General features: G+C 48.6%; 1 protein-coding gene across 2 annotated transcripts in view; it reads left to right on the forward strand.

The window, feature by feature from the left end:
- Window positions 1-3,542: 3,542 nt before the first annotated feature.
- SLC22A18 (solute carrier family 22 member 18) overlaps window positions 3,543-20,351 on the forward strand; it is a 59,839-nt gene continuing 43,030 nt past the window's right edge. The window contains exons 1-4 of one of the 2 annotated variants that reach the window (XM_027805320.2): window positions 3,543-4,082; window positions 5,192-5,289; window positions 7,968-8,113; window positions 8,862-8,994. In XM_027805320.2, the coding sequence (XP_027661121.2) occupies window positions 3,900-4,082; window positions 5,192-5,289; window positions 7,968-8,113; window positions 8,862-8,994 (560 nt within the window). In that variant the 5' untranslated portion in view covers window positions 3,543-3,899. The remainder of the gene's footprint in view (window positions 4,083-5,191; window positions 5,290-7,967; window positions 8,114-8,861; window positions 8,995-20,351) is intronic. The other variant, XM_005439132.4, reaches the window with a different exon arrangement.

The following is a 20,351-nucleotide window of genomic DNA, read 5'->3' on the forward strand; positions in this document are numbered from 1 at the left end:
AGATCCTGTGGATCTGATGGCTCCTGCTGGCCATGGCTGGTGGTGAGCGGTTTCCCTCATTATGGCAAGTCAGCATTCCCACTATTGGGGAATTGCTTCGAGATATTTCTCTCTTGTATTACAGAGCTTAAGAAGCATGGCCAGGATGATAGCTGCCTGATGGCTGTGTCTCTGTAGAGGGTTTCTGTGTGTCTCCCTGCCTGAATATCTGCTGGCCAAACTGGTTTTGGTACAGTGGCCTCACCATGCTCTTGTGAGGAGGGGAAGGGCTGTCTTTGCTGCTGCTTGGGCAGGGAGAGGTGTGCTCAGAACCATCCATCTCACACCTCATGTCCCTTCCAGCACCCCCAGCACACAGCCCATAGAAATGCAGTTTCTCTTTGCAAGGAGAAAGGAAAGCTTTGCTGGACCCGAGAGGCAGGGATCCCCTCGCCAGCAATCCCTGCCAGCTCTCACGCTTGCCATGGGTATGGTGTGTACCCACGAGGGCAACGATTTGTGACTGGTCGGCCCTGGAGCAAGGTTTGGCTCATCCCACTGCTCTTTTGTGTAGCTGGGGAGATCTGCCAACTTGTAGTCATAGAGGGTCTGAGGCCTGAGAGATGTCCTTCGTCACTGGGCAGCGCATCTGCGCTTCCATCCCTCTTCAAGGCTCTCCTGAGGCTGTCGAGTTTGCTTTGGCCCTCTGCAGGCTGGTGAATCCCACTCAGGGTTCTTTGTGTTGCTATGGTTCATATTAAGCTTCTCCTGTGAAAAAAACACAAGTTGAGAGAAGGATTCAGGATTTATTTCCCCACAATTTTTCCTTTTTCAACTGCTGGTAATGCTGTGGGTGGATTTCCCCTCCCCATGCGTATGCTGGCCTTGCTTCCCACTTCCAGTGATTTAAGAAAAGATTTCTGCTCAAGTAACATAAACAGTATGTCTTTATAATTTTATTTTTTTAAAGATGTTCTCCAGTTTCCTACTCTATTTTTCCAGAGATCATCATATAAATAGGCCTCAGGAAAGATATACCACGGAAGGCAACTATAAATACTCCAAAACTATTGGGAATGACTGTCAAGGCTTAATGCACAGCTAATGGCCTAATCTGCAGTTTCATCGCAAGACATTTATCTCCTTGCTTGCTTTCACCATAGTCTCCCTGCAATACCTATCCTTTTAAAGTTTACTTATCCTGCCCAAGAACATTAATTTTTAATTTTAAAATTAAGCTTTATTTTTTAAAGAGGGGTTGTCAGTGACCGTGTGCTGTCTGTGGTATTGCCTATAACTGAGCCTTTAGATAAAATTGCAGCGCCAGCCTACACCGTCTGCCATTAGTAGTGCATTATCGTTACAGGTATAGATGAACTGGCCCCTAGCTGGGTGGCCACAAATGTGACGTTCAGCAGGGCATAGCTGGGGACGAAGTCAATCTCCATCATACTTTGGCTCCTGCAGACGTTTTCGGACAGGGCAGGCTTCTCGCTTAGGGGAGGATCTGCCTTGTGTAGATCACACTGACTGTTTTTCCATCGGTGCTTGTTGCTGCTATGTTTAACCTCTAGACTGACCGATTCTGAAAGTCAGGAAAGTCCAAGTTGCTGCACAGAAGACCTTGCAGGAGGACATTGAGATGATTCAGGGCTGCCAATGTCTTCATCAAGTCTGGAGAACACAGCTCATCCCTGCGTCCTTGAGCCAGGGTAGCATGGATGTGGCTTGGCTCATGGCTTGTAAAGGTGGCTTAAAATTGCCACCCTCTTCCCTTTGTCCTGTCCGTGCCAAAGTGCAGGGATGGGGAGATAAATGATCCTACCCAAAGAGACTACTGCTAGAAAAGGATTGCCAACGTGGGCCCAGGGTACTTCCTCACTTGCAGCCTGGTCTGAGACACTAAGGAGCAGGCTGAGGCACTGAGCCATCAAGAGGCTCCAGGGATGTGGAGGAACCGAGCCTGGTGATCATAGCCCATTCTCCATGGTCACCTCCACACCAGGCACCAAGTTTAGGTCCCTGCTTCTCAGAACTGTGTCTTTTCCCCCAGAGGCTGAAAATTAAACTCCATGTTTTTTTTACTGTATTTCCCTTGTCATTGCCTGTAAAAAGAAGCTAAATCTGAGTGAGAGCATGTGGCTGGTGAGCTGTCTGTGCTGCGTGCCCTGGGGAAGAACAAGGCTTGTATCTGGTGGAAAGTGGCTACATCTGCAAGTCATTGCTTCCCTCGCTCGCCTTGCTGGGATCTGTTTTCAGTTGCTGCTGAGACAAACTCACTTGTCAAAATATTGACGCTTTTCAAGTCCAAGTCAGCAACGTTTCCCGTAAGCAGTGTTTTACATTGCATTTGCATGAGTTACTTTTTTGGTTGTCTCAAAACCTCCATAAAGAGAGTTCTCACATTAATTTTACTCTTCTATTCAATGCTCGTAATTTGTACATTGTTCCTGTCCAGCACAAACCCGGGAGTGACGATGGTGGTGCTGTGCTGCAGGACACTCAAAGCACAGGCAAATCCATTGTTTCGCGCTGAGATGAACCAAATGTTGAACACTGATCCTCTGCTAAATCAGGGTACATGCTGGGTAATCTTCCTTCTTCGGTAATAGATACAGCTTCTAGGGCATTGTGAGTTGGGGCTGTTGGAGTGCTGGCGTGGCTTTCCTTAAAGTCATTCCTTAAAGGTGCTTTTTTACTCATATTTTGGCCCTTGAAGGGCAGCTCCAGAGGTGATGCAGCCAGACTCTTTGTGGCAGTGGCAGCTGATGCTAGGAGGGACAACAGCCACAAGTTACAGCTTGAGATATTCAGATTGGACATTAGGAAAATCTTCTTTCCCAGATATTCAGGGAAGGGGGCAAATCTCTTTTCTCGGAGGTTTTCAAAGCTTGTCTAGAAAAGGCCACAGCTGACCTGATGTGTTTGAGCAGGAGGGTGGATGAGACCTCCTGAGGTCCCTTCCTACTAAAAGTCCTGTGATTCTACAAAACTGGAGCATTGGGATCTCTGCTTTCTTTTTGTCTTTAAAATAAAGATAAACGTTCAACCAGACTTCCAGGCTTCAACAAGTAAGAAAACAAACAAACAAGCAAGCAAGCAAACTAACAAACCCCCCAAAGGACAAATAAGTCTTATTTAATTCCCCAGTTTGCAGTCAGCCTCGTGATTTGTGTGGATTTAATGTTTTAAAAAAAAGGTTCTGGCATTGGCTGGTAATTTGTAGTCTAAGTGGAGTCACATGTGAACATTTGCTAGCTCAGTCTCGCTATAAATTTGCAGGACCTGGTAAAGGAGGCAAAATGGTTCAGTTGGAAGTGCTGGTGAAAGCAACTCTAGTTGCATGTAAAACCTGTGCTTGTTCCAGGATCTGTGTAAATTTACTGCAAGTACCGGGAAGACTTTGGAATAGCTGTTCTGCTGTAAGCTTTGCTTGCAACCTCCAAAAAAAAAAAAAAATAATCATCAAAGTGCCTCTTATAAAGAATGAAAACAGTCATCTCTTCTGAGCCACCAGAAGTGAAACAGTTAAGGAGTTGAAGAGTTCCTCACGTGCTTGTTTGGGGCAATGTCCACTTCCACCCTGCTGGGCCCCAGGCTGGTCTCTGTTGTGATGGTACTTGAAGCAATGAGCCCACCTGGGACAAGGCTGAAGAATGAGATCTGCAGTTTGGTGTGTGGTTGCCTTTGATCCTGCCTAGCAAGTAAGCAAAGAGGAGAGAAAAAAAAGAGAAAGAAAGGAGGGAAAAAAAACCAAACCACACACAACAAACCATCCCTGGCACACTGACTCAGCACCTTTCACACTGTAAGCTTTGGACTGTACACACAGCTTCTGCACCTTACCTATGCCTTGTGTTCCCAGCTAGAAAACACCGTCACATCATTTTTCAGCCTGTCCGCCTGCAGCAAGCTGTTCCATGAGTGCTATCAATGCAAAAGCCAGCTCCAGAGGCAAGGAAGAAGCCTCGGGAATGAGGAGCGAGGCCCTGGGGGAGAGAGGCTGCTTGGGAGATGTCAAGAGGGGACAAGTGATCCTTGTTGCCTACCTGATTGTAACCCTGGAGCTGACCTTCCTCTTCATGCAGATGGGAGTCGTGCCTGTGAGTATGGACTGTCCTGTTCCACAGCACGTCTTGCTGTCGGTGCCAGGCTATGTAGTTTCGCAGCAGTCGGGAGGGAGTTCCTGGCAGGGGAGCAGACAGCACGTGCCTCCCTTGCAGGCGGGCTGTGGCTGTGCCCAGGGCATGCCCAGGCAGAGAACGCTGGTTTATTTGCACTGCAGTAGCACCTAGAGCCCTTTCCTGGTCTGATAGCCCTGGGTGAAGTTGGCATAGTTTGTGTCTTGCTTGCATGGGAGGGTGACCCAACAAGCAGGCAGCAGAAATCAGAGGTTTCAGATCAGAGGTGGGTTTTTTCTGAGGGCATAATAAACCAGCTGTGAGTGGGAATCATTGCTTCTTGCTTACTGGACTCTTTCCTCTGGTTTCATAGAGTCACGGAGTCATTTAGGTTGGAAAAGACCTTTAAGATGAGTCTGACTATCAGCCCAGCACCGCCAAGTACACCACTAAATCGTGTCCCTAAGTGCCACATCTACGTGGCTTTTAAACACCCCCAGGGATGGTGATTCCACCCCCTGGGCAGCCTGTTCCAGTGCTTGACCAGCCTTTCTGTGAAGAATTTTTTCCTAATACCCAACCTCAACCTCCCATAGCAAAACTTGAGGCCCTTTCCTTGGGTCCTGTCACTCATTACCTGACAGAAGACACTGACACCTTGCTACCGCTTCCTTTCAGGCAGCTGTAGAGGGCAAGAAGGTCCCCCCTGAGCCCCCTCCTCTCCAGGCTGAACACCCCCAGCTGCTCCCCATCAGACTGGTGCTCCAGCCCCTTCCCCAGCTCTGTTGCCCTGCTCTGGTAAAGGGTGATTCAGGTTTGTCACCTGGTGCAAAACTGATGTTTCTGGTCACATCTCCCTGACCTTCATTAGTGGATGGCATGGGACAGAGACCTTTGGTCTTTATTAAGCAGCATGTGTCTGACCCGGTGAAGGTTTCATCTGTAGGTTCGGGGAACTGAAGGAAGTGCTTGTTTGAAGCTGCAGTCCTCTCCACACAGACATTAAGTTTTTTATTCAGAAATACAGCATATTTAATTTCCCCTGACCTGCTGGGGCTTTTTCCTCTTTTTTTTTTTTTTTTTTTTTTTAGTACTTGGCAAAGAGCCTAGGTTTGGATTCAATGGGGTTTGGCTACCTCCAGACAACTTTTGGTGTCCTCCAGCTTGTGGGAGGTCCTATTTTCAGAAGGTAAGTGAGAACAATTCTCATGACCCTTTACACTGCTGAAAAAGGCCAGGAATTTTTATAGTTTAATAAGAAATCATTTAGTTCTGGTTCGTGGTCCTGTTGAAATGTTTGAAGATTTCATAAATGGGCAAAGGGAAAATAAATACTGTAATTAGAAATAACCACAACATAGACACAGCCTTTATATTAACTTAGCTATGTTTTAATGACAGACGTTTAAGTGTAACAATATACTGGGAACAGGCTTAAACCACCAGAGTCCTCAGAGCCTGGGTCCTAACGGCTTAATCCTGCGAATGTTTTATAGCCATGTGTAACCTTAAAAATGTCTTGTGACTGGGAAACCTAAAAAAGAGGATATTTACTGATGTTAAGTAGAGCTGTCAATGAAAATAACTGAGGATCATGTTATTTTTACAGCTGAATCTCACTGTATCTACATCAGTGTTTAACACAAAGCTAGACTTGCATGAATCTTTAAGAACTGATGCAGCTATAAGCTCATCTATCAAAATAAGAAGAAAGAGTGGAAGAGACTGGGGTTTTCTGCCTCCCTGCCCTGTGGGATGCATGCTCTTGTTCTTAATGAGATGTAAACGCCCCCCAAAAAAATTGAAGTGGTGGGGAACACTTTGCCAAAAAGAAGGAATTTGAAAGAGCAGTGTAAGCCAGAGACAGAAAATGAAAACAAGGCTGAGAAAATCTAGCTTTTCTTCTCAGTCTTGCTACTGATCAGCAAAGTAGTAAATGGATACGGAGCTGGTGTGTGCCTCAGCTTTCCTGCATGGGATTTATCATTCTGGTTGATATAGGTTGGGAGGATCCTCTGGTACATGGTGTGTGAGATCTGATCTTGAAAAGCCCTTGGACACTACAATAATACACATCTTAAAATTAATAACAACATTGAATTCTCCAGTAAAGCTTGGAAGAAAATGCATTCCTAAGAACAGAGATGGTGCAAAGGACCCAGTTTGAATGCTTTTTCTGTTAAAATACAAAACTAGAATAACATTTCTGTTCTGGATCCAGTGCCATCTGAAATCTGGTTTTCCTCTGTGCATTCCATTCACCCATGTCCAGAAGAGATGCTAAAGGGAAGGAAAATGGCAAACCAGGTTCTGTCTGGGTCTGGACTCCCACTTGTGTAGATGGGACTGAAGGTCTATATTGCCAGATTGAAGCCAAAATCTGCGGTGTAGGTTTGAGATAAAAAGGATTTTCCTAGATGCAAGGCTGTTTTGACCTCAGTGTAAAGGTAGATAAAGAGAAAATGGGAAGGAGGGGGATAAAGGAGAAAAAAATGTGTACCTTAGTCAGTTTTCTTTTTTCTTCTTGGTTGATCCTAAACAGCCATGAGAAGATGAAGCAATAAAATTTACTCTTAAACAACAAAACCAAGAAAGCCCTGGACTGTGTAGTGAATTGTGGTCTTTAGGTTACAAACAGATAATATAAACTTCCCCGGCTTTCATGTAAACAGCACGATTTTGACCTGTTCCTCTTTCTCAACCCAAAGCCCTTTAATTACTTGTGCTTAGCTTTGTAGACTAGCCTTGGCACTTCTCGGAGGTGGGTGTGGGGTTGGGGGGTGTGTGTGTTTCTTTTAGTGTAAATGCAACCCATTGCTATGCAAGGTAATGCTCATCTGCTAGCTGTAATATGTGACTTGAATAAAATGAAGGAGGGAGGAACTGAAGTGAAGGGCACAATCTAAGGCCATCTTAGTCCCAGTTGCTCAGAACCTTTTTTGTGGTACTCTTGGACTTTGTCCAACTTAGCTTTGTAAAGTATCTTGGAGTTGAATAAAACCTGAAGCAAAACCTGATCTGTCTGTTAAGAGTTTCTTTCCTCAGACAGAAGCAAATGTGAGTCATTATCTTGAAGTCTTTATTGAACCTACATGGAAGAATATCTATCTATCTATTTAAGTAGTGTTGAATGAAAAATGTTGTTTTTAACATCCTCTGAAAAGGAACTGGAATAACTTCAATTGCCATTGAACCTGAACTAAAAAATTAGCTAGCCTGACTCCCTGGTCTGAACCAACTCTCTTGCGTCACAAAGTAAAATTTGAGGGTGCTGTGTGTTCTGAAGTGAATGTTATTATTGAATGAGTTACTGAGCTGCTGTAACTGCCTGTGGCTGGTCTTCAGTAGCTCTGAGATAAACCACATCTGTTCACTGGGGATGCCGGGGAGGAGACTTAACCAAGCACGTATTGTGGTGCTTACGAGGGGTCTGGAAATGGGCTGAGTAGTGGCAGTTGCTGGCATGTTCCCATTACACCAAAGGATCTGTGCCTGTGGTCCCAGGTGGGCAGTTGGTGCTTCAGCACTGGTCCTTGCACTCCTCCTCCAGGCAAGGCTTCCAGTTCTGGTGGAGCTTGCTTTGGGTTGGTTAGTTTGGTTGTTTTTTGGGTTTTTTCCAAGGCAAATTTTTGTATTGCTGGTAGTCACAATGAAGAGAGAGTGTTCAGTGCTCAGGCCCATTGAGCTGAGCTCCTCTGAATATCTAGTCCTCTTCTGGGAACAGAGCATTTCTGAGAATCTGATCAGCACTTCCTATGGCAGATAAATGAGCAAGATGGCCATGTGACTCCATCCCTCTGGGTGCGTCATGCTTGCAACGAGCTGCACAGTCCCACTTCTGACAGCCTTGTACCATTTCTGTACCAGGTTTGCAGATCAATTTGGCACCCGAGCAGCCTTAATTCTCTCCTGTGCGTCTGGAAGTGCCTTCTTCCTGCTCATGTCCATCTCCACCAGCATCCCCCTCCTCTTCCTCTCCAGGCTGCCAGCAGTGTTCATGCATGGACTACCAGGTAACGTTGGTCAGGGCTGAGTTGTTTCCCAATTGCTCGTATTGACCGATTCCTCTCTTCTTGCTCATGTTGCTGGAAGTCAACAGGCTCAACAGCATGAAGGCAGGCAGGAAGAACATTTGATGGTCATCAGGGATGAAATGGTGAGAACATGAAGCAGCAGGTGTACTGGTTATGGGAAGCAGGGCTAGTAGCCTGTAGTATACCAGGTCAATCCTCCTGTATGATCTTGAGCAAACTGCTTGGACTTCATCCAGACATGGTGATGACCACTTGCTGGCAGCAGTGCTAACCTAAACTTCTTGGCTGCCTTCTTCCATGCAGGATATTTTATAGGAGAGCTTTTCCCCTTCTCCTGGTAAAATGAGCATATTGGTCAAAATGAAACATGAGTACAAAACTATTTTTCGTTGCCCACCAAGCTATTCTACCTTTCCTAGATGTTCCTAATAAAAACCATGAACAGCCTTTAGCTACCAGAAGTCCATGTAACTCGTGTGAGAGGACTGAAATTGATAGAGTGTTAAGCCTCTTCTTGCCACTTGTGAAGTGGTTTGCGTGGTTTGGATGGTTTTGTTTCCTATGGCTGATGGGCTGAGCCAATTCCACTCAGCGGTGCGCACAAGCATTTGCCCTGGGGCTACAAGGACCGTTTTGTGGCAGGCACTGTTTCTTTGGCCTAAAAATTTGCATGCCGGCTGCTCGGGCCCTGTGTCAAGCTTCTTTCAAGGGATCTTTTTCACTGCAGGTGCTCAGAAGGTTATTATAGACCTGACTACTCCTTCCCAACGTGCTGATGCTCTGGGGAAGCTGGGTCTCTGCTTTGGAATAGGCATCATCGTTGGCTCTGCCCTGGGAGGTGTCCTCTCCACCGAATTCGGGTGAGTGGCATGCTTGTTCGCTGGTTGGCCTTGTCGGGATCATTGAGGGAGCTGCTGAGGGGTATTTTACTTCCCCCCCAGCTTTTGACGGTATCTTACTGCTGGTGGCAGTAGAGGATTGTACCAGCACTCAAAATGTGGCTTTTGCTTTTGCAACAGAGAACAACTCCAACTGTTTTTAAGGAGACCTTGTTGAAAATCTCATCTTCCGTCTACTTCAATTGATTTAAAAACAAGCTGAAGTAAGAAATGGAGTGTGTCTCCCTCCTAGTCGTCTTCCCTTTGGAGCCAAGTGTGCTGAAAGGCAGCGCGTGCTGCGCAGCCTGCTTTTAAGAAATAGTGTTGTACAGCTGAGAGTGGAAAAACTCGTGGGGAAACTGGTGTGCTTGGGGGCGCCCAGTACGGAGCAGGGCCTTGGCAAAGGGGAGAGCGAGCTTGGGACAGTGGGGCGAAGGGGGACAAGGTGTGGTGCCGCGGCGGCCGGGTGAAGCGTGTGTGCGGCTGGTCCCGCAGCGCAGCCCTGGGGGCGGCCCGGCAGCTCCCGTGCCCCGTGCGGCCGGGCAGGGGGCAGGGGGCAGGGGGCAGGGGGCAGGCCCCACCGGGGGGAGCGGAGCCCTGCAGGCAGGCAAGTGCGCGGGCTGCGCCTTCCTGGAATATTCCCCAGCGTTTCTCTAGTGGGGATAAAAACCCAAGATACTAAATCCCTTACGAACGGCTGAGCGCTTGTTTTGCCGCTGTTACGGACGCTTGCTCGTGCAGGTCCAGGTCAGCGCAGCACCGGCCCCCCCAGCCCTGCCGAGCGCCGGCCGGGGCAGCGCTGCCCCTGGGGCCACGGGAAAGGCCGCCGCCCGCTGGGTGGCGCTGTCGGCCCGCGCGGCCCCGCCCGGGCGCCCCCTCGGCGGCGCTCTCTCCCCCCGGCCCCTCGGCGGCGCTCTCTCCCCGCCGCCCCCCGGCCCCTCGGCGGCGCTCTCTCCCCCCGGCCCCTCGGCGGCGCTCTCCCCCCCCCCCCCCCCCCCCGCCCCCCTCTCCCCGCCACCCCCGGTCGACCGAGGCAAGCGTCACCGGCGTCCCGGCGCGGGGCGGGAGGTGAGGGCCCTCCGGGATGGCGCGGCGCCCTGTTGCGGGGTGAGGCGAGGCGGAGGCCGCCATCCGGCCGGACCCGAGCACACGGTTCGCTGCCGTACCTCGGCAGGGCCGGGCAGGGCCGCTGCCCCGGGAGTTCCCTTCGTCGCCTGAAACCTGGGAAGGTTTTCCCTAATTATCCTGCGGTCGGTGCCTGCTCTGCATCAACACCGGGCTGGCGAGGGGGATTGCTTTTGTACAGATACGTAAAATTAGATTTGGGGATGTACATAATATTTAGCTAACTCAGGATTTTAAGGTCTTTGTAGAAGTTGATGGTTGAGTGGGGTTTTAATAAGTGTTCTTTTCAATGGGATTCCACGAGTGTATCCCTTCTGCGTGCTGTCTGAAAGTAAAGGTTACCGCGGTTCTCAGCTTAATCGTTGGTTATATGCCCATATTTAAATGTTTGCATCAAGCAGCACTGTTACGTAGCAAAAATCTAATGGCTTTCGCTTTCCAACCAGTGCGGCAGTCGCTGGTTTGCACAGAACCCAGCGCGGGGAGCGCATCCCCGGCCTCGGCCCCAGGCACGGCTGCAGCGCCGCTGGGGGTGTCGGGCTGGTGCTGCCAGCCTCCCCGCCTTGCTGCTTGTTCGGAAAGCCTCTAGCCCTTACATTTTTATGCCTGTAGCACTGAGGAAAGCGAACGTTGCCGGTAGTCACGGGGAAGCGAGGGACGTGCACCTGAAAAGTGCTGTAGCTGTGGCCTTTCCCATGGCTGAGGGTGGTTTCGCCTGCGCCCAGCGGCGGGGCTGGGGCTGGGGCTGCTCCGCCATGCGGCGCGGGCCTGGGGGAAGCCCCGTCTGGTGTTCTCCAGGAGGATCTGTGCCTTCCCCTGGAAGGATGGTAGGAATTCCCGTTAACAAGGGGCAAACTCCAGCGTGCTCCAGGACCCTTCTGACCACCCTGACATGCAAAGGGTTGATTTGATTTTACAAACAGCAGCTCCAGGCTGAGAAGGCCACTCTGGGTGTTTGGTAGCAACCTTTGCTGCAGCCAAACACCACCTTTGCCTTAACACCATGCTTAGCTTTTCTGCCAGATTTCTGTGCAAAGATTAGAGGAGCGATCCACTGAATTTTAGTGTGTTGGCTGATACTGGTGGTGAGCGGGAATTCAGCCCTGCGAGCAGACGAACACAGCTCTGCGCCACAAAGCAGCCCTCGGAGCATCCCTGGCACCTCTGGCTGTGTCTGTGGCACTGACCTGCAGGGAAAGGAGTGGGTGTTGCATTATGGACGCACCCGAGGCTCCTTGGCCCTGTTGCCATATCCCACAGACTGGCTGTGAATCATCTCCCTCTGTTTCCCACATTTATGCAGGAAAGCTCCAGCTGTGCTTGGGGCTGTGTAATTGCTTCCGTTTTTTTCACAGAAGAATGACCCAATCCCCTTCCTTTGAAAATCAGCTTTTCTGCCATGGCATGGCAGAGCAAAGCTGGAGATTTCTGTCTACTCTGTTGTTTGCTGTCCCTCACCACAAAGCTGGCCAGCATTCCCCATCTGTTACTGACAGAATTGTTCATATGTTTGCAGTGGTTTGTATACAAGAGAGGCGTTAGAAATCAGTCTCAGTTCCTCAGCTGATGTAATTTTGGTGGTATTTCACTGCATTGTGCTTACTATTGATGTACTTGATCTGAAGAGCTGGTCTGTCGCTGTTGTGATTGTTGGAATAATGTTTGTCAACCCTTATTTATTAAGGGAACCCCAGGGAAGTTGAATGGCTTCATCTGATCTGCATAGGATTTTTTGGATATTGAATCCTGACCTCTGCTCCTAAGCTGTAGCCACCAGCTTCAGCCCTTCCTCTTCCTCTCTCTAAACTACTACACTTCCTCACATGTTTTCCAGAACTTTGAATGAACTTATAACAAAGAAATTGTGACTTAGTCAGACCTGGACATGTTTTCATCTGTGGAATATGGCATTGCCTTTTGCAATTAAAGGAGCTGCTTGCCAGCTGGCTTTGTCTTACTGAATTTAATTGCTGGAGACCTTGCTCTCAACATATAGCCCTATACATTCACCTCTGTACAGTGTGTACAGCTGTGAAGAACGTGCTTTCTATGGTCAGGCAAGTTTACACCTCCTAAGGATGAGGTATAAGCCAATCTGTTAACACAAGCAGTTGTAATCTTAACCGTTTGGAAAGTGTTTTCATGTTTGTGTGCTTTTATTATTTTATTTTTTTAATTGGTGTTTTCTGGTCGTTGATCAGTTGGATCAGGATTGTGGATATAAAAAAATACCTAGCTTAAAAATAACTCCTATAATTCAGCTTGAAGTCTCCAGGTTCTTAAGGAGTCTGCAGATTGCATGACAGCTCATCAACGAAAAGTGACTAAGAGAAGGAGCTGTGTTTGTTCACTGCAAATGTTCCCCCCTTCCTGTACACTTACTGCAAAGTTGTTGGGGACCACAGGCTGCAGGTGAGTGTGCACCGCTGGAAATAAGTGATTTGGTATTTGTAGTAGACTTCTGTGGCAGCACAGTGGGTGAAGAGTGAAAGAAAGCTGGATTAGTCTTCAAAAGTGGAAAGATGAGTCTAGGTAGCTAATTACAGAGATTTCATCCTTTCTTCTGGGATTATGATTAATTGCATTTTGCTTTCTTCTTTCTTTCTAACAAGGACATACAGAAGCATTGGTGCATGACCCAAGATTTGTTTGCTTTCTATGGAGGACAGGTTTCTTCATTTTAGTGACTCAGCTGTAGGCTTAAATCTCATGGAGCAATTATTCTTTTGAACTTGGGATTTTCCTGGCCAAACCCCTTTGGTTTCTTGTTTAATATTATTACAGCAGGCTTTGGGGATAGTTTGTTAGGTTTTTGGTTTTTTTCCCTGGCTGTGCTATTATCCTTCTTCCTCAAGGGGAAAAAGAAGGAGCTTGTTTGCCCGGAGTAGGGAATTGCATTTCTTTTCAATAACCCATTTGAACAATGTCCTCTGGCAGGGAATTTCTCATCGCTTTGCATCAGAGTGGAAAAACTGTGGGTGTTGAAGGGGCTGAAGGTTGGGAGCTGGGAAGGCGGATGGGAACATGGCAAGGGTGAGAGGGTTGTGCTCCGTTTCAGGACAAAGCAGGGCATTCTGCTGCTGGGAGTTGCTCTCACTCATTTCCAGTTGAAACTGTGGTATTTCTCTGCCTGCGATGATGTTGATCAGCCAAGCAGCATGGATCAGTGACATTTGTACAGGTGTTGCGTTGCCCTTTGTATTAAGGGACTTCAGAGAGAGGGAGGTGGTTTCTGCTTGCCAGCAAGTCACCCATGAGCTGCAATGTGGTCTGTCACCATCGGTTGAGCTCTGTGGTGCCTTGGGGGGGATGGGGAGGGAATAGCAAGTGGGCTGTTTGTCAGAGAGCTGATGGTTTGGAAAGGCACAGAGGACTCAGTTGTGGCCTTCTGTGAAAAAGGATCCAGAGATTCTTTTTCTTGTTTACTCTGCATGACAACAATCTTAGTTTTGGAAGCCATGGTCCCAAAGATTGTAAGGTCCATGTTAATTGGGTCTGAATAGAGGATCATGCATATCATCCCTCCACAACTTGTTGTTCAGAGTTCAGGTCTAGGGCGCTTTACTCTCAGCACCAGAGCTTTCTAGTTCTGATGACTTGTTTAACCTATTCTTGAACCCGAGAAATGCCTCAGTGAACTTTTGGTGGAGTTCACCTAATCTTAGACATCTACAGTGGAGACAGCTACACCTAAATTTGCTGTGCAGACTCTGTGTGGCTGACGGAGAGGCACCAGCACTCCTACAGCACCAGTTACCTCGTTGTGGAGCAGGCCTGAAACAGCTCGGGGAACAGTCAGCTTCACAGGCTTTCTGCCTGCTTAACACTTGAGTCCCACAACACTAGGTCTGACCATCAGCATGTTGTGCCTGCGGTCACAGTCCTGGAGTCTGATGCTGGAATGTGAACATACTAGAAGTCACCAGGATGCAGGTCCTAAGCAGTTTTCCTGTCTGTGCTGCTTTCATCCAGCAGACAGGTTGTCAGTAAGCTCATCCCCAGCCCTTCCTTCCTGCAAACCTCTACCTCAGCTCCCACTTCTAGGCCACCATTTTTAGGTTTGGGTCCACTGGCTTCCTCATATTTACCCATTAGAAAATCATGCTGACACGGCAAAGGTGCCCTCATTCCACCTTTGCAGACCTTCAGGAAACCTGATGCTTCCATGCTCTCCCTACAACCCCTGGTCTAAAATTCAGTGGAGGGAGACATGGTGATGGGGCGGAGAGGTCCTTTTTGGTCCTTTGCCCATGGGTGGGGCCCTTTCCCAAGGGAGGAGGAGTGGGGTTTGGGGGGCAGGAGCCAGCAGCTCATGGGAGGGAGAGCCCATACCCTTGAGGGCGGTCACAGGGCATGGGGTATGGCTCTGCTTGCGTCGAGCTAAAGGGGTGCTGGCTGGCAGCCTCTTCCTCAGCCTTGTGAGGAGCTCCCTGTCTTCCGTCAGACCCTCATTCCCAGTTAGCCTTCTGCAGGGGTTTGGTGGGAAGGAGCGTGTCTGTGCCAGCTCACAGGGGATGTCCACCTGCCCCTTCTCCTCACAGCACCCTCCTTCCTCCTGGGCATCCCTGCCCTTTTGGGTTAGCTGCTTCATCTTCCCAGGGAAACTATGATGAAAAGGCATTAAAAAAACCAAACACAACTATTCCAAACTTCCTTGTGTGGCTGGTTGGTGTTGCTTAGAGAGCTGAGGGTTGGGGTCTGCTGGGAACTGACTTGCACCAGAGCCATGGGAAGGGGGACTCCTGGCGTGGTCTGCCTGGTGTCCCTCCGAGGGCTGACCCCAGCAGACAGACAGACAGACGGGAAATAAGGGGGTGGGTGGGGGAATATCTGTGGGGGAGCTAAGGAAACTTCCTTGCTGCCTTCTGCAGCTTTCATCGTGCCTTGTGCTGAGGGAAGCTGCCCTGCCTCACTGCCCCATGCCTGGAGTCAGAAAGTGAGGGGGCGGTGGGTGAGCGAAACCCTGCTTTGTGCGCGTGGTGGCTAGATAGCGATCAAAAGCGCGTGTGCTTCTGAAGTTAACTCTGCTGAACAATTATGGATGTTTGAATGCCGCTCCCCTCGGCTGATGCTTTGAAAGCACTGGGTTTCTCTGTGGTGTGGTGCCCTGCCTGGCTGGTTGGTAGCTGTGCCCCTGCAAGGTTGCATTGAGGTGGTGGCTGATTTTTCTTGTTAAGCCTAGCTTAACAGCCCCAAGTAATAAGTGTAAAAAATGGAAAGAAAAAAAGCCCCAAACCTTCAAAACTGGAATTTTATGGAAAGGCACAAGGTGTTTTGGGTCTGGCCTCACTAGCAGAGGCAGTGTCATAAAGCTGAACATGGTCCTCACTGTGCAGCTTGCACAATAAGGCAGTGTCTGCTCATGACTCACTGGAGCTTCATCTGCTTTTCCCACTCCTGGAATATTTCACGACCGAGCAGCAAATCCAGGAGTATCACTGGGGATTGACATCCAGGGAAATACTGTTTTCTTTGTTAACAGAAAATAGAAAGCACAGAATAGGCTGTGGTTAAGTCCCTGTATTGGGATTTGGGACTTGGCTCTGCTGCAATTTTCCTGTGACGCGAGTAGGTTGTCCCATCCCTCTGCACTGGTTTTCTTCATGCAGAATTGGGGCAATGAGATGGTTTTTCCCCCTCTTTCAGTACATTTACAATATTGCTATTTAGATTAATCAGCCTTTGGGATGCAGACTCTTTCTGTCATGAGGTGTGCTCATGCAAATACATACTGCTGTGGGGGAATGCATGCAGTTTTTCCTGGATGTGTCCTCTTTTTCATCCCCTGGTGTCCTGTGCAGGCAGGCTTTTTGTGAGCCCAGCTACCAGCCCATTTTGGGGGCTTGTTTCCGTTTTTTTTTTTTTAACAGTTAATCAAAAGCAAGTGCCAGCTTTTTGCTGTTTCAGAAAAGCAGCAGAAAAAACCGAGCTCAGCCAGCCACAGAACACAGTGGCGGGGAGTCCCAGAGACTGGGGGCTGAAGCGCAGGGGCAGAGCTGAACCCGGCGAGAGCCCGCAGAGGGACCTGGAGGGCAACGCAGGGTGGCACAACCTTCCTCCGTTTGTGCCTGCACATGTTTGTATGGACAGCTCTGTCTGTTACAGCTGCTAATCCTTTAGATTCTAAGGGTCATGCTTACCTTTCATTCTGATCTGCTTCGGTGAATGCACCCAGCCTTGTGGTGAGACTGGGGCAGGAAGGATGTGCTTGTGTGGGAAGGACTATCAGACAAGGGAGGGAAGGTCGGGATGAACGGAAATGTGTGGATTTGGCATGGGAAGAGTGGACTGGGAGGAGTTAGGTCTCGAGGAGCTGAGGGGTGAAGCTCTGCAGGAGAAAGGCTTAGTGTTTTCAGACGTATTGGGTCATCTGCAGCAGTAAGATTGGAGCATCAAGGGGCTTGGGCTGGAAGGAAGTAGTATTTCCAATATGGACCTTCATTTGCCACGGGGGAAGAAACGGGACAGCACATCCACTGCTGCTGCTCTCTCCCATTTTCCTCCTGCCTGAAGTATGGCATCTGTAAAGGATGGGTGCAAAAGCAGCCTTTTTGGAGGAATTTCGGATGGGGTATGAAACCCTTCCCAGTGCTTCTCTTGGCCATCACTGCCAGATTGATGGGACGAGCAGGAGTCTGCCAGGTGGATGGGGAGGTGCAACACCTCATTGTCACGGGGTGCCAGTTCGCCGTGGCCGTGGGTGAAGGCCAGGCTGCTTGGATGGGGTGCTCAGAGGGGAATAAAAAAGGTGTGAACTTTGCATGACCTACACCAGCTTCCATGGCCCTACTCCGGGTTTTCATTTCCTTACAGTCCCTTTATGAAACTGCTTATACCCTGCTCACAGCCACTCTACCAGCTGGCAAGAGCCAAAGATATGTGAAGCATTCAGGCACTGAAAGCAGCCAGAGGGCAAAGGACTTCCTGAACGGTCATCTCCAGGCTAAACCCAGTACGTGCTGGGGATTGTCTCTTTAACCTGACAAAATCATGGGTTATCACAGCCAAGGGAGAAGGTATTCCAGCACCAGGAATGTTCTCTGTCACATTTAGATTGCAAGCTCCCGACCACTCGGGCAGAGCCTTGTGCTGTGCCAAGTGGTGCAGCGAACGCCCTTAAACACCACTGGCAAGCAGAGATGCTGATCCAAGAGGAGGGCAATGCTCAGGGAGTGATCTGAGAGGCCAGACACCACGGTGAGGGTCTGTCAGTGCAGAGGGCATAGCACTGTGTGCTGAGCCAGCAGTGGGTCGGTGCCATGGCACATACATGCAGAGGCACTCCCAGTTTTCCCAGCCAGTGTTTGCAGGTGGCAGGACAAAACATGCCCTTTATGGTTGTATTGCATTTTGGGGGATATGGAGCAGCAGCTTTGGAGGAGCAGCATGTCTTGTAACTTAACAGTTGCCTGGGAGGTGGCTTGGATGGCCTGGGAGAGACACAGACCCTATATGTTAATTAGAATAATTCGCTTTGCTTTACAAAGATGTAAGAGGCTCAGCTCTGCTCTCCAACTGCGCTCTAAAGCAGAAGTGCAGTGATCAGGCTTTCTAGAAACGACTGTGCTTTTCTTTCAGTCTCCCACTTGGGGATGGCTAACATGGATTTTCAGAGGATAGGAATTTAGCACTTCCGGAAATCTGGTCCTTTTAAGGTAGTACAGGATCTGAAAACTTTGAATATTTTTGAGCATCTGAGGTTTTCTTGTTTATTTGTTATTACAGATATTGTTGCTTCGATTTTAATTTATTTTTCTTGGTGGAGAGGGGATTATACCTCCAATCCTTTGTGGTCTGTATGCAGCATTAACTCTCAGTCTCACTAAATGTTCCTTTATACTGTGATATTCCAGGCTGAAACTTTTGGACTAATTACTTCTTTACAAAGCTTCACTGTGAATCCTTTTGAAATCTGCACCATCTTTGTTTTTATGGGATTTTGTTCGTTTCTCTTTTACCCCAGGGTATGTGATCTGAAACATGTTGAAGTGTTTCCTATGCGTTTGGTTTTAAATCAAGCTCTGGTTAAAGAAATTTGGAGAGGAAGGCAGGAAACCTCCAAAAACCTAAAAGATTTCTGCAGGATATTTCTTTAAAAAACCCCAAGTAATTAGAAATCCCCTTGGAAAAGCCATCTGGGGAGCATCTGAGCAATGCTTACAGAAGGCCAGAGTCTTAATGCTGTTCTCAGACTTTAAAAAAAGGAGGGTTGAAAGACAGTAATGGTTGTTAAAGCTGAGGATGCCTATGCATCAAATGTTTAAGCATGCTTCCTGCAGAAGCTTAGAAAGGCTCTTTCCTGATATGAAGCTGTATAACATATTCTCTGTGTTGTGTGTGATGGATTTCTTTCCCCCCTCTTTCTGACTGTCCAGACACAGTTGGATAGGAGACAGATGATGGATCGATTCTTCTGGCTGATATTTTCCGCTGTAGTCCTGGATGTTTTTTCTAGTCTTTCAGGAACTACTTTTCATGGCAGAAAGAGACCTACTTCTAGAGGGACTTACTGATGTATAGAAGAGAAATTTTGAAATAATTTGTTGAAGAACTCCTTTAAGGTAACCAGAGGAGCCTGTGGTTGGTGACACCAGGCTCATGCCTCGCACTACACCCACACGTGTTCTCATTGCATGTGATTACACGGCCTGGGATGTGTAATTGCCCGATTGTAATCTGTCCACCCTACCAAAAGTTGCATCATTTTGATTTGCTCGGGTGCTGTGTGGCAAGCACTTTTCAGACAGAGTCTCTTGGCCCTTGAAGGATTCATAAAGTTTTTCCTGTGCTTTTGTGTAAAGCCTGATTATTGTTTTTCTTAATTGTTTTTATTTCTTGGGGATGGAGGTTCAGCTGTGGCAGGGATGAATTTGCAATAGCTAGAAAAGTGTATCTGTGGCACAAAGCTGCTCTGAATAGTAGTGGAGCTAAATTGTTTGAAAGGTTTCCAAAACACAAACATTGCCTTGACTATTACAGCATCCAGTGTGAACAAATCCAATTTTCTCCTCTCCAGCTGTGCCAATTCATCTCACTATGTGCTGGTGAGAGGCTGGGTGCCCACCAGGAGAGGGAAAGCAATCAAGAGCCACGTGCATTAGTCACCTACCTCATCCTAACAGGGCTCAAGGTCAGATGATGCAAAAATGACTGCCAAATACCTACCAAGAATAATCCAGCTACGAGATAAATCACCGCCTATCTGTAGGTCTGCCCGGAGAGGGGGACGCGGCAGCAAGCTTGGCGCAGGGCAGTGGCAGCACCTGGAGAGGAGGAAAGCACAGGAATGCAAATGGCATGCTGTAACGGGGCAATGAAGCCATCCGATGGCACACCCGGGCACTCATACTGTGGATGAGGATCTATTTCTGGACTTTGGAAATGAGCCATCTAAAAGTAAATGTTTAGTCAGCCTTGCAAGCTGTCTGAAATGCATGACTTGCCTGTGACAGGGTGGTTTTATGGGGATGGGCCTGACCTTTCTTTGCCAAATGTGATTCTGCTATGAAGAAAATCTACATTCAAAAGAGATAGTAAGGTGTGGGTGAAGTTTAGATTTCTGTCCCAGAGAACTAAGCTGTAAGGGAGAAAGGCAAGCCTGCCACTTCTGCAAGGGACTCAAAAAGGGCATGGAGGGCTTTTTGCGCCATGTAGCTTGTGCCATTCAAAACAAGCCCTGACTGTGGCTTTGGCACAAAACTGAGGGTCGCTGTCAGTAGTTGCCTTGCCGGTGTGAGTGGAGCCACTTGCCTTTGAGTTGGGGCAGGTTTCTTGCTTTGGCCAGGAGCTGTGGCTGTAGCCTGCAAGGGCAGTGAGAAGGCAGTGCAGTGAGAAGCAGGGCTTGGTCACAGTGCTGGGCATGCTGTGGTCACTGGAGCAAATGGGGTTGCGCCATCAGGCACTGAAGGGGCATCTCCACCTTGTGTCAGTGAGCCAGGGGCATGCTGCCAAGGAGCAACAGCAAGCTTCTAAGTGGGGCAGGGTGGGCCCACGGTGGTGTGGGGCAAGAGGACAGAGGGCACCAGCAGCCGAGCGTGATGTCTTGGCCATAGCCCAGCTGAGAGTAGAAAGCCAGATGTCCAGGCTTTAGATGTTGGAGACCTGCAGTCCAGACTGTGATGGGTCTGGGTTTTAGTTCGTTTGGGAGAGGAGCAAGTTACAAAATGTGGATCTGGGTTCAGGTTACAATTCTGCTCCCCAGGGCTGTTCCAGGT

The sequence above is a fragment of the Falco cherrug genome, chromosome 10, assembly GCF_023634085.1.
Source record: "Falco cherrug isolate bFalChe1 chromosome 10, bFalChe1.pri, whole genome shotgun sequence".
Lineage (NCBI taxonomy): Eukaryota > Metazoa > Chordata > Aves > Falconiformes > Falconidae > Falco > Falco cherrug.